Source organism: Chrysemys picta, chromosome 14 (genome assembly GCF_011386835.1).
Source record: "Chrysemys picta bellii isolate R12L10 chromosome 14, ASM1138683v2, whole genome shotgun sequence".
In the NCBI taxonomy this organism is placed as follows: domain Eukaryota; kingdom Metazoa; phylum Chordata; order Testudines; family Emydidae; genus Chrysemys; species Chrysemys picta.
In genome coordinates, this window is record NC_088804.1 from 12,931,918 (window position 1) to 12,946,410 (window position 14,493).

Below are 14,493 nucleotides of genomic sequence, written 5' to 3' on the forward strand. Positions count from 1 at the left end.
AGCCCCCCAAATCCCTCCCCCTCCCAGTCACAGAGTGGAGGCCCCCCAAATCCCCTCCCGGTCACAGAATGGAGTCCCCCCAAGTCCCCCCTTCCCCATCCTCGCAGAGGGGAGCCCCCCAAATCCCTCCCCTCCCAGAGTGGAGGCCCCCCAAATCCCCTCCCGGTCACAGAATGGAGTCCCCCCCAAGTCCCCCGTTCCCCATCCTCGCAGAGGGGAGCCCCCCAAATCCCTCCCCCTCCCGGTCACAGAGTGGAGGCCCCCCAGATTCCCTCCCGGTCACAGAGTGGAGGCCCCCCAAGTCCCCCCTTCCCCATCCTCGCAGAGGGGAGCGCCCCAAGTCCCCCCCGCGGAGGGAGCGCGGCCGGCGGGCTGGGTGGGGTGGCGGCGCTGGGCGCCGAGAGGAAGTGACCGCACGGGGCTGGAATGCGCAGCTGGCGGGGGAGCGCGTCCCGCCCGGCTGGCAGCGATCCGCGGGGAGCCGGAGCGGCGAGCGGGGCCCCGCCGAGATGCCGCACTTCACCGTGGTGCCGGTGGCGGACAAGCAGCGCGGGGACTACGACAGCCTGGAAGGGCTGAGCTGGGTGGACTACAGCGAGCCGGGCGGGGCGCGGGGCCCCGCGGACCCCTACGACCCCGCCAGCGCCGAGGGTGAGTGGGGCAAAGTTCCCGCAACTTCCCCGGCCCGCCGGCCTCTCTCCTCCCGCGGGCGGGAAGCGCCGCGCGGCGCCCGGGATAGCAAGGGACTTGCAGCCTCTGCTGGGGCTGTGCCGCGTGTGTGCGGGGTGGTGTCTGGAAAGGGGTCCAGCTCCCCGGGGGCCGCTATGAATGGAGGGGTCTGGTGTCAGGATGAGCACAATGAAACGGGGACAGGCGATTCCTGTCCCGTGCAGACAGAGGGTGGTGCAGCCTCAGGAGAGAGGCTGTGTGTGTGCAAAGCCCAGGTGCTCGCCAGGAACCATGTCTCGTTACATCAGCTGACGCTGTACGCTCCAATTCTCCTTTCATGATATTGAGAGTGAAACTACACACTTAAAACCCCCTACCCCGAACAGCTCACCTCCACTAGCCCGTGGGCAAGCCGGTGGCCTGTTAGCAGCTCGTTAAAATCTCTTCTTTCGTTACTTTAAAAGAAAAATGAATGGGACTACTCCTGTGAGTAAAGTTACTCATTGCTTGAGTGTGGGCAGGATCATTGTCTGCTCTCTTTCAGTGTTCCTGCTGTGCCCAGTATAATAGGACCCTGATTATGCGTCGGGCCTTTTGGCCACTATTTTAGGAAGCTAAGACAACAGTAAAAGAGACCTACAGTAATGGAAATGGTTCACAGACTTGTACATGCTTATTTATTGTTGGTAACTAAAAAGCTACGTGGATGGAATATTTGAATCTGGATTTTCAAATCTTTCCTTACCACTGTTGCCAAATCTGTCTGTAATAGTGAGGCTTGTGATGTTATTGTAAAGATTTACTGGGTGAAAAATCTTGCCTATGACAAACAAACAAAAAAACCCCACAGTGACTAACTATTCTAGCCTTTTGTAGCCTAAGGATGCAATAAAAAACAACAAGGAGTCTGATGGCAGCTTAAAGACTAACAGATTTATTTGGGCATAAACTTTCGTGGGTAAAAAACCCACTTCTTCAGATGCATGGAGTCAATGCAATGTTAGTACAGTATGTGAAAATCAATTTAGATGTCACCGTTTTGTTTTTAAAATGATGGGTGATGGAAGTTATTTTTGTTCTGTTTTCTTAGACATGACCTGATGCAATTGTATAATGGGCTATTATCTAGAAGTGGTTTTTAAAATTAAATAATATGCTGTGGCTGGCCACCAAATAGTAATTATGGCTAGCCTGTCTGTGTTGCACTGACATTCAGCGAGAGACGAGAAATAATTTTAGTTACAATGGTTTTTCTCTGACGCAAAAAGACGGTATGCCCCTACAATTAAAAATCTAACCCGTCCTTCTGCTTCTGGCCCCATTCCCTCCCCCTCAAAACAAGTTTTTCTCTCAATCACTTGTTGATACTTTTTGTCTTGAAATTTAAATTTCTTAATGAGGAAGATTCTAGAATTTATGGCCTAATCCTGCACATGGAAGGATTTTTCATGATTTGTGATGGGAGTGTTAAAAGCTGACATGAGTAAATATTTAAGTGCTCTCAACTAAATAAACTCACGATAGACACTATAGCTAAATAATCTAATCTCGTGTTACTGTTAGCTTTTCCTGCTGTGGTTATATACTCTCATTCATTTGGTCTGCAGGTCTGACAGCTATTTTTTAATGTAAAATCAGTGCTTAAATAATGTAGCAAATACTCTGTGCATTGTCTCTGGGCTGCTTCTGTTAGGCATAACTGCATATCATTAGCAGTTAATTTATTTAAAGAAGGCAATCTCTTAAGAGGGAGAGGCCTACCCTGGGGGCTGATGGTGGGGAAATAGAATTTTAATTAGGCCACTGTTCAACTGGTTGCTGATGTCACTGTTTAGCCTTTCTGGATGTTTCACTGTGACTTTTAAAATGAAATGGAATTTAAAAGACCCAAGGTGAGTGACCAAAGTGGCTACAACAACACTGCAAGCAACAATGGAATTTTAGACAGGCAAAACAAATAATAATCTAGCTCTATAAGTGATCAAAACAGGGAGGCTCCAGATGCAAGTGACCACTGCATTCCAATGTTCCAGACCAGGGTGTGTTGTAATACCTGTGCACACTTCTGAGATGCTTAATTAGTGTGCCATTGTAAAATGCCTTCAGGAGTAAAAATCCTTTCACAAGCATAGCAGGGGGATCTCAATTCAAAAGCTTGCCATGGTATAGGAAGATCAAGTATGATTCTAGGTTTTTTAGTACTTTCTAAAATGTTATAAAGTGCACATGCTGGTGGAGTTCAAGCTGTTCAGAACTGGATTTATCAGGCATCCAAGGTCTTTTGAGGGGCAATTTCCAAATACTAATCTTGAACCAGTGAAAACACTCCAATCCCACTCTCAATCCAAGACCAGCACAGATTTAGAAGACTTCAAATACAATGTCCAACAGAACTATTCCAATGAAAGCAACAATGGTATGGTAATGTGAGCTTACATTCACACACCCGCTGATATCCCATTCCTCACGATAGAAGAGAGTTTCTCAGCTTCCAAGAAATGTCTTTATTCATCCACATCCTTCTTATCTGCCATATAATCTACAGTCTCTTGTGAGTACACGCTACATTTTCTGCTTCTGCGTTGGGAACTCCAAACCCAAATTCATCTTCTGCCATGATGATCTCCACTTGGTCCAAACTGTCCAAGCCCAGGTCTTTCATAAAGTGGGTAGTTACTGTGAGCTTTTCTGGATCTCTCTTATCATACTTCTTCAGGACATATAGAACAGATATCTTGATATTCTCCAAGGTCAGAGGTGGTGATGCAAGGGTAACATACCAGAGATCCGGTGCTTCCTTAGCTGCCATTCAGCTGCTGCAGAGGGCGCTAAGTGCTGTGTGACTGGAGCCACAGGTTGGGGGAGCTGGAGCAGGAGGTGGTGCACATGGGCTGAGCAAATACAGACCACCTTGATAGTCTTGTGGTTAAGGTATTGGTCTGGAATTTGAGAGTTGTGGTTCAGTTCCAGGCTCAACTAGAGGTTCACTCTTGGGCAAGTTACTTTGTGTGTCAGATTCCCATCTGTAAAACTTTATTTTTCTCTTGCCTCCAGGTCTTCTTCTGTCTTGTCTGTTCTGGCTGTCTGCTTCTGTACTGGGTTTTAGATTTCAGTTTCTATTGTTGAACAGCTTGGTAGACAGGTGGGTTGGTGTCTGCTGGACTAGTTCTTAATCCTGAAAACCTTCACTCCAAAAGGTCCTAAATACTTTTTAGGGATTATCCCTCACCCGCAAAAATAAATTTAAGGAATTAACCCATAAAATGTATTAGTCCTTTAGGCCTTGTCTTCACTAGGCAAAAAAGTGTGTTCTTATCTCATGTTAATGAATGTGTGGTAACTAACATGAGGTAAAATCCAAGTCAGGGTGGATAAAAATCAATGATTTTTTAAAAAATATCAAAAAAATTGGATTTTTTAAATTTAAATCGGATTTTTTGATAAAATGCTTTTTGAGGGAAAAAAACTATCTAAAGATAGTTTTAATTAAGATACATTATAGCTCAAAGATATCTTATCATGGAATAGGGATTATAAATTCTAATTCTATAGTATGAGACAATATATTCATGTAATGTTTAAGAAAAGTTTTGTAAATGAGTTCATGGATTAGGGACCCAATTTTATGGGGTTCCAGGGGCTTCTGTATAGATTATTTAGGTTAATCTTTCTATCTACCCAATGGGGTTCAGTCTAGAGGATACCAGCAGAGATGCTTAGTTTTGCAGTTCTCAAAATGTGGATTTGTGTCTCCAGAGATAACATGCTTGTTAACAGCAAAAATATTTTTAAATAAATAAATAATATATAGAGGTGAGAAATAACAGACCTCAACCCTGTTGTGTCTCTGCAAATTCATGTACACAGAGTCAATCCCTTACCTCTTTCTAAAAGTGCAAAGTTTCAAAAAGTTCAATGAATAGGAGATTTTTGGGACTGGAATAGATGTGGACAAGGAGAAGAAGTCTGGAGATAAATGTGAGAAAGGAGGGACAGGCAGTAGAAACAAAAGTGAAACTGTTTGAGCAGCATATTCCAGAAGTCTTGAGGTCTTTCTGAGTGTAGCCTTCATTGATTTGAGATCTACCATACCATTCTCTCACTAGAAGGGAAAACCTATAATGGCAGCAGGCCGTAAAAGAGACCCAGTTGGGAATAAGAACCATTCAAGAAATATATGTTTGCTGATGATGTTTTAAAGAAAGTCACATCAGTTAACTGGTGGAAGTCACTTAAGCACTTGGATTCAGAGACTGTTGAAGTGATTAGGGTTACCATACGTCCGGATTTTCCCGGACATGTCCGGCTTTTTGGGCTTCAAATCCCCGTCCAGGGGGAAATCCCCAAAAGCCGAACATGTCCGGGAAAATAGGGAGGGGCCGGCGCCGCTGGGCCGGGGGCCGGGCCAGGGCCGGCGGTGCTTGGCCGGGGGCTGGCCCCGGCGGTGCGGGGCTGGGGCCGGCAGTGCTGGGTCGGAGGCTGGACCGGGGCCAGGGGTGCTGGGCCGGGGGTGCTGGGCCGGGGGCTGGCCCGGGGGTGTGGAGCCGGGGGCCAGGCCGGGCCGGGGGTGTGGAGCCGGGGGCCAGGCCGGGCCGGGGGTGCTGGGCCGGGCCGGGGCTGGGCCGGGGGCCGGGGGTGCTCGGCCGGGGGCTTGCCCGGGGCCGGCACCCCAGGAGCCGAGCCAGGCTGGAGATGCCGGGGCCGGCCGCCGGAGGGAGCCGCTCGGTTGGGGGGGCCAGACTGGGCCGCGCCTCCTCCCCCCACGCCCCCCCCCAGCTTACCTGCTGGGGAAGCAGGGTAGGGGGCGGAGTTGGGGCGGGGACTTTGGGGAAGGGGTGGAGTTGGGGCGGGGGCATGGGCGGGGCTGGGGTCCCATGGAGTGTCCTCTTTTTGGACACTCAAAATATGGTAACCCTAGAAGTGATGATCTCACTTTTAACAGAAGTAGCTTCTTCTGCCAGTGTAGAAAGAATATTATCTTCCTTTGGACTAATTAATTCCAAATTGAGAAATCACTTGGGACCTGAAAAAGAAGGAACGCTTGTTTTTCTTTTCCAGATTCTGAACAAACAGGAAAATGAAGGTGAAGATCACTGAGTTAGCTGCAGAAGCCAATATTTTAAGTTTCTCATGTTGACCTGGCTGACATAGTCGATTTAATTTTTTTTTTAAATATTTCATTTAACTATTTTAGTTAAAAACAATTTTAATAAAAGCAAACCTGATTTTAAAAAACTTCAGTGATTAACTAAATTCAAAAATTCGTATGCTTGTTTTGTTAAAATATATGTTTGCTGTTGAAGAAAAAAATCCAGAATACATAACATTGTTGTTTCAGTTAAATAAAACAATGTAAATGTCTGTCTGGTGATGTTCTCCTCCTAATACAGCAGGGCAAGAAAATCCTCTAAATATGAATGATTAACCTGTTGAATTGGAGATAGTTCACCTCCCAATGACTTCATAAATATCTGCTTCAATTACCTTTGGTAAATGAAATAACCAAACAATCATTCATTTTCTGATATAGCTGTAAAACTAATCTGAAAAGTTTTCAAAATAAATCACTTAAAAACGTATAGAGAGTACCTTCTAAAAATAAAGCGTATGTCTATCTCTGAGTTGTGAAGACTATGTATTAAGGTTATAATCACCAACAAGAATGCACTTTTATGTATCAGGGGGTAGCCGTGTTAGTCTGTATCTACAAAAACAACAAGGAGTCTGGTGGCACCTTAAAGACTAACAGATTTATTTGGGCATAAGCTTTCGTGAGTAAAAACCTCACTTCTTCGGATGCATAGAGTGAAAGTTACAGATGCAGGCATTATATACTGACACATGGAGAGCAGGGAGTTACTTCACAAGTGGAGAACCAGTGTTGACAGGGCCAATTCAATCAGGGTGGATGTAGTCCACTCCCAATAATAGATGAGGAGGTGTCAATTCCAGGAGAGGAAAAGCTGCTTCTGTAATGAGCCAGCCACTCCCAGTCCCTATTCAAGCCCAGATTAATGGTGTTTTCACTTTTATGTAGAAAACCATGATTAAATCGAGTCTTCCTGACTAGTGATTTAAACCGCGATTTAAACCGTGATTTAAATCAAATCCACCCTGATCCAAGTGAAGACAAGGCTTTTTGTAGTTTTAGTGTGAGTTAGTCTTTACCTCAACCAGCTACAGGGGAATGGAGCCTGGCTTGTATCTTCTCCACTTGATGGAGCAATTGATCACTTCCTGCCCCCATGTTGGGGCTGAGTAGGAATGACCACTGGGACTACTAGGGCCTGGTCTACACTATGGGGGTGGGGGGAGCCGATGTAAGATACGCAACTTATCTTAGACATATCTTATTCCAACTTACCTCCCGTCCTCATGGCGCGGGATTGACAGCCACGGCTCCCTCTTCGACTCCGCTACTGCTGCTCGCTCCAGTGGAGTTCTGGAGTCGATGGGGAGCGCGTTCGGGGATCCATATATCGCATCTAACGAGACGTGATATATCGATCCCCGATAAATCGATCGCTACCCGCCGATACGGCGAGTAGTCTGGACATACCCTAGGAGTTAGTGCTGCATGTGGGTAGAGAAGGGAAGAGAGCCCAGGAGTTTGGCTGTGTCCATCTTGCTCCACTTAGCCACTGCTGAAGTCCTGAAAGCAACTTCATTTCCCATAAAAAAACAAAAAAACAAAAACCAGCTGTCTGTCCTGCATATTGGCAGGCTGCCACATCATAGCCCTGAGTGTGCTGCTTTTTAGACTATTACACAAAAATGTGCCTGAAGGGCTACAGCTGACGTACATATACTCTGAAGTTGACAAATGTCCGGTGAAGGTTCTGTGTTAATGTGTGTTGTGCTGCAGCAATATTTTTTTGTTTTGTTTTTAGCTGTAATGTTTTCCATTTCTGTATCCCCCTTATAGTATTTATATGGGCTGGATCACATCAGCAGGGCATGGGCATAAAGATGATGAATGGCCTTGCAACTTCTACTGACATATTAGCTCCTTTCCTCAGGACCCACAGCTTGGAGGCTTGAGGAAGGGGGAAAGGCTTCACTCCCCATCTCCCAGTGATCTCCAACCTTGTAGGTAAGGCCCTGGGAAGTAAAGACCCACTTACTACAACTGTTTTTGGAGCCCAGCAAAGGGGAACTCCAGGTCTGGGGAGAAGTCACCTAGCCCTTTTTTGCTCCTGCTGGGTTCCATCCTTTTGTGATTGCACAGAGGAGACAACTCCCCCCTTTGTCTCCTCTTTGCTTCCAAGTGCCTCCCTCCAGCTTAATGTAGAGATGTAGGGGAGCATCCAATGGATGGGGAGCGCCAAGTAATAAGGCACAAGCTAAGTGAGGGAAGCTTCCGGCCGGCAGTTCCTGCAGGAAACCTGTGAAAGTGAGCCGATTGGAACTGAGGGGAGGAATGGGCCTGCAGGGAATGTTCCAGGGTGTTCCGCGGCAGTTGTGAGTATGGATTGTGAGTAGGACACTGACAGTTGGTGGGAACTGCGACGCCAGATAGGATGTTATATTTTTGTGTAATTGGAATGCGTCACTTTACAATTTTAGTTGGCGATTCTCCCCAAAGTGCGTGTGTTGTTAAATGGGCAATCCATGAATACGTGCAGGGGTTGTCTGGCAATAAGTGTGCTGGCACATTGTCCATTTCCTCCATGTGGCCCAGTGGAATGATCCCTGCCACCAGGGCTAGAGTGGTGAAACTAAGTACAGTTATTTTTGTGAACCTCTTACTTTGGTAGCTTGCTAGTAAGAGCCATATTTAAATGCTGCTCCTGGTAGCTCAGTTTGACTGATCACGTGGATGGCCGAAAATGACAAGTTATGGTATGACTTTATCATGGTAATGCTGACTCTCAATTGTAGTAATGTTGAACTAACGGGGAAAAACCACTGGCTTTGGTTTTCAGACAGTTCCTTAAACATCTGTCTCATGCTATAATACAGCTGTGTGACTTTGTGATTCTGGGGGAACTTAATTTGATCCCTCCCCTCCCTCAGTCCCTGTCTGTTTGCTTCATGGGTTTTTTTGCTTTTGAATGTTTTATTTTGTTTTGTATGGGATACGTTGCCATCTTATGGTGGTATAGCATTTCAACATTACAAATTCTTGTCAACACTAGTTATAAGTAAATAAAGTGCAACACAACACATTTTAACAAAAACATTTAACATGTGATTATTTAATTCTATCAGTTGGTTAAATTGCTCACTTGTAAATAAAACAAATCCTTCTCACTGTTTATGACTAACCATGACACTTCCTTCATTTGGAGGAGGGATGTAGGTGTGTGAGCCCTGCTTTGTGTATCAGCAACAGTAAGAATGCACACACCTGGCATCCCTCCAACATTTGAGATAAAGCTGGTGACTTGGTTGGGTTCTCATTTAAAAAGGGGCAAAGAAATGCTTTGAACAATGATAAAACTTATATCTTAAAGCTGATCTTTCATAAAGATTATTACTCTTCCCAGACCTCAGAAGGCTGAGCTGTTCACCTCCATGATGTGCTTGACTTCTGCCAGCACAAGTCTGACAATCTCAGATATGTGCCCTGTGGGAAGCTGTTTATCTTTCAGTGATGTGTGTGGAATTGAGACTAATAAGCTTGGTGTCGCTGACCTAGTTCGGGCAGTGGCCACCTCTGGTTTTGCCAGTGCACTTTCACGCTTATTTGCCAGTTGTATTACAGCTTTTGTTGAATCCATGGAACTCAGTGAAACAGTGCTCTGACCAGCCTGGAGCCTCTCCTCCAGAGATGGCAGGCTAGTAGTATGCTTACAAGTTGTATTGATGTGTGGGGTGGTTGTTTTTTTTGTAGTAATAGGTTATGGTGGCCTGATACAAAATATAAATAGCTTAGTTGCAAGCTGTTATTTTTTTAAGGAGAGTAAAATGATGATACCAAGACCCTATATTTTCACTTTAATCTTTTCCCCAAATAGGTATTTTAAAAATATCTGATGACAATATTTGCTTTTAAATATAGGTTAAATTATTGAAGTAACAGCTCTTAAAACTTGGAACACAGCTCATGTAAAATGTGTATGAAAATTCTTATAGTTTATGTAGCATTTTTTTCATTCCAAAAGATTCCAAAGCACATGACACTATGGCAAAGTCTGGAGACAGGAGAAAAATAATGAAATTAGACATCTTAACTAGTGTGTACCCACAGAATCTTTCCTATATACACATATAAAAGCGTATTACTGAAATTCAGGTATTTTGGGGGCTGAGAGTAGCGGCCATATGGATAAACAGAGCCCAACCCCCTACACAAATGTGGTTTTTGTCTAGATGAAGAGACAAACCTATTTTTACACACTTACCCTTGTCATTCTTCATGTTACTTGAAAAATGTAGACTGAAGCCAAGCAGGAGAGCGTTGGGGAAGATTCTAGGAAGCAGCTCTACAGGGAAGCAGAGTGAAATAACTTTGGAATGTGGAGTGCAGTGTTATTTCCAATAATGGTGGAACTGACTCCTATGTGATTTCTTTATCACTGTCCAATGATAAATGCCACGGGGCCTTTGTCTAAATTTACCTAGTTTTCAAAGATAAAGGGCTAAATAGCTCTGCCAAGGAAGTCACTTCAACCCACTTTCAACCCCATTTGTTAAGTGGCGATAATGATGCCATGTAAGGTGCTTTAAAAGCCTTAGATGACAAATATAATGTGAGTTCTATGTAATGTTTATTATATAAACCCTTGGATCAAGGAAGTTGAGATATTTCCAGCCTGATGCTTTGATCTGACTCACCCCCTTCAGCTACAAATACAATATGAATGTGATGCAGAGCCATGCTGTGCTTTGGTGCCAGAGTGATAAATACCATAGAACCACCTTGTAAACATCCATCTAGGATATAAAATAACCTGTAATGGAAACTGAGCGTCTGAGACTAGATTGTATGAGGTTGAACTAAAAATCTCTCCCCTCTTTATGAAGTCAAGTGTGTGGTCTGGTTTATGGGCAGCTGTCAGTTACTATAGCAATGGTACCAGGGGCCAAACTCAGGATGCAGCCTTCAGCATTCATACGCAAAGGTCTGCAGACTTAGTGTGCTGATAAAGATAGAATTGTGATATGTGGAAAATGGAAAGAGTGGAGAAGGGCTTCAGGACTTACCCCAAAATTGAACACGACTGAATATGGTGGAGGAGAAGGCGTATTCATTCTTCTTGTGGTTCAGACAATCTGAAAGCAAAGGTGCTGCCTTGAGATTCTCATGGGCACCCCATTTAGTGTTGCCCCAGGAGACTAGTCAGGTTTCTGAAGCTTTTCAGTAGTCTGCACTTTGTCATGCTTACTCTATATGTATAGCTGCTTACTTTAAAAAAACATGCTCCCGTATAGCCTGTTTTATACGCCTCTCACATACATACAGCTTCTGATTTCTGTGGCGCGGTAGCTGCAGCTGTGGTGCACTGAAGGACTCCCATTGCCGGCTGCCAGCGGATTCCTTAGCTAAATTTAGAAGAAGCTGCACCTTTTTCTGGGTTCTCTGGAATTTAAGTAATTTGGAAGTGTCTAGGAAAGATTGTTCTGATGCGCCAACATTAGCTAAAAACAACCCTCTGATGTGTCTGTTGGGATGTGTGCGGTGTAAAACAAAAACGCCACTGCTCAGTGTTTATAACTGTGATTAGAGAGCTTATCAAGGATATGCAGAGAAATGGATTTTCTTGTTGATTTTTATCTACAAATGATGACTTTCAGTGATTGGCTGACTAATGAATGTTTCAAACAAGAGAGGTCAGATTCAGAGGGGTTCGTTACATGCTGAAGCAGTGGGAAATTTACATCAAACAGAACACTTTTCCAGGGATCCTAACTCAGCTACTTGTTCTGTTCCCATTTAAGCTCTGCTTCATATAAAACTTTATTCTGTCCTCCCCCCGCCCCCCTCCGCAGCTCGCTTACCAGTGTAAGTGGTACTGGTAAGTACTGGTAAGTACCAGTGTACTTCATTAAAAGTAAATAGTACCATCCTTTCTCCTTTTCCCCACTCCAACAGCTAAGTTTCATGATTACGGTTTTATTGATCTTTTAAAACTTGGCTTTTGCAGTGAAGCCCCATGCTAAGTGGAGATTAAGACACTTTGCAGCCCTATTGGCCAGCAAATGCAGCCAGGCATAAACACCATTCACTCAAGTTTAAAAAAAAACCCCTACTGCTCATTATTTTCTTTTTTAGTGTGTGTAACGGAATGGGGGACACTCAGTGCCACAGAGAGATAAAAACACTTTGTGGTAAGTTCTTTTTAAATATAAAACTTCAGGAACAAGCTAAAAACGTAAATGTATCTTGACAAAGTCGTTCAAGATAGCTTTCCCAAATTTAATAAGCAGATGTTTTTTTTGGAATGCAGTAAAGCAAATACCACCATTTCTGTTTGTGCAACAGACTTATTTGATGAATGGGTTTGTTTTTGTATTTCTGTTGATTTGGCTGGCAACATCTTTATTTCTGAATTGTTCCTCTTTAATAGTGAGCCGAACGTGAATAATGATGGACAAAATTAGTTTATTCTCTGTCTTCCTTATGACAGACTAGTGAAAGCTATCAGTGCTATTGTTGTATTATAGTTTTCCCCTCTTGATATTCCTCAGGAAACATGTATTTTGCCATGTATGTAGAGAGCTGTGTACATTAGTTCTGCCAGCTGTGGTAGGTATGATTTGAGTGTTTATGGCATATTAAGAGAGACAAGATGGGTGAAGTAATATCTTTTATCGGACCAACTTCGGTGGGTAGCAGTGACAAGCTTTTGAGCTACACAGAGCTCTTCTTTAGGTGTGCTTGTGGCATATGCAGTCAAGTAAATTCTTCCAGAACGAATGCTTTTGAAGCAGGCAGCAAAACAGAATGCTGTATGCGAGTATTCTAAGTCTTGTAACTAAATCAGGTTCTTAATTTGTGAATGTCTTTTCTCTGTCCTGTTTTTAATGTGTAGGAGTTTTCTAATATTCAATTAAAACACTATGGCTCAGTTTCAGACAAGAATGTATTTTAATCTTCTAGCTTGCAATGTCAAGTTTTCTCTGTTAAATAACTTGCCTTTGCAAATATTTACAGTGTAGAGGCCTTGGTGTATGAGGCTTTTCTTTAGCTATCAGATTAACTGTAGGAAACAAAAAAATCCTCTCAATTGGTGTCTTAATTTATAATTTGTAAATTCTACATTCCTAACTCCTTAAGAGTATGCACTTGTCCTCAGTGTAAAAAAAAATTTGGGAAACTTTTTAAAGATGTTGTTCCCATGACTGTTACAACATCACCTGTAAATTGCCTGTCATAACCTTATTTCTGTATGTTTTCTGGTTAATAAATTTTTCATTATAATTTAAGCACTATTGGCAGCTGTTGAGGACTAGATTCAGGTACCCTGTTGAAGAGAATAAGGAATCTTCATAGTAGTCCAAACAGCCATATTTACTTATTCTACAAATGCTTTATTGGCTGTATAGATGAGTCCTCAAGTTATTTTTTTGTGTGCAAAATAGTAGCAACACTACAAAGGCCAGCGTGCTATGGGGAGGGGTTTGTTATACAGAATATCATAAGTGAGAGAATCTCTTGCCAGGTGTGTGAAACTGCTTCCAATCACTAGCCCATTTATATGAATTTATCAGACGACACTTTATAAATGCGTGTAAAATACAATGTTAAATTGGACATAAGTTTTTTTTATAGTTTTTATCTTGCATACTTCAGAATCTTTTACACATGTGCTAATCTTGCTGCCTCACAATTAATCCCAGTTGTTATGGAACTAAATCTCAAAAGAGCAACAGCAGGAACAACAAAAGCTTCAGTTTCTTAGAGATGGGCAGCTCTTTAACATCCAAGTACCAAACTTTGCGGTAGCCGCTCAGATGGAGTGTGGTTTTGACTCCTTTCAAGCCAATTACCAAAAAAGAAGTCTACAGCATCTAGAGCACGGGTACACTAGAGAGTTTCTCTAAAGTAGCCGCTCTAAGAGAGCTCTCTTCACTCCAGCCCCTGTGAGCGGCAGAAGCTATGTCGGTGGGAGAAGCTCTCCCATCCACATAGCACTGTCCACACAGGTGCTTATGTTGGTGTAACTTATGTCACTCGGGGGTGATTTTATTCACCCCCCTGAGCAACATAATTTATATCGATAAAAGCTGTAGTGTAGACATAGCCCCAGAGCTCTCTGCTGCAATGTTGTTGCTAATGGTAGGTGTACCTTGGGGAAAAAATGTTGTTATATAATGCATTTCTCCTCCCCATGCATGAAAAGATTATTCTGTAGATCCTACAAGAGAACATTCTTCCAGAGTGAATATGTTTGACTTTAAGTATTTCTGCTCCCAGTCTGTTCACAGACTTTGTTCTTTAGCAGGTTTGGTACATGTTAGTGGAGTTTGTGGATCCTACTATTCAGGGCAACTGCACCTGTGTTTCCCCTCATTGGTTCAGCAAGGGCACTCACTCTCAGGCTTTCAGCTCCTCAACTGTGGCTTTCTTGGGTGAAGACCCTCGTCTTACTCCCTTCTGACTGGGCTACTTCCCGGCTGCACAGTTCCCTGCCTTCACTGTGTTATTCCCCGCAGAGACAGGCTGCTTACTTTCTTTTCAGAGACGGTTAACAGGTGTAATTGCTCCAGTTATACGTTACCACACAGTTCTTTCTGTGCAAGCCTTTTTTATTCTTAAGGTAAAAGCACTACAGAGAAAACATTAAAATCGATAAAAGAAGCAGCATGCCTGCTAATAAACTTACTAGACACCATCTCAACATAGGCTCTGGAAGGAGCAGTCCTTCAGCACCCTAG

General features: G+C 43.6%; 1 protein-coding gene across 2 annotated transcripts in view; it reads left to right on the forward strand.

Annotated features, from left to right (window-relative positions):
• The first annotated feature begins 415 nt into the window (after nt 1-415).
• Nucleotides 416-14,493, forward strand: part of SLC12A4 (solute carrier family 12 member 4) — a 76,395-nt gene continuing 62,317 nt past the window's right edge. Inside the window, exon 1 of one of the 2 annotated variants that reach the window (XM_008166912.4) lies at nt 416-651. In XM_008166912.4, the coding sequence (XP_008165134.1) occupies nt 510-651 (142 nt within the window). In that variant the 5' untranslated portion in view covers nt 416-509. Of the gene's footprint in view, nt 652-11,864; nt 11,944-14,493 lie in introns of those variants that run through there. The other variant, XM_008166914.3, reaches the window with a different exon arrangement.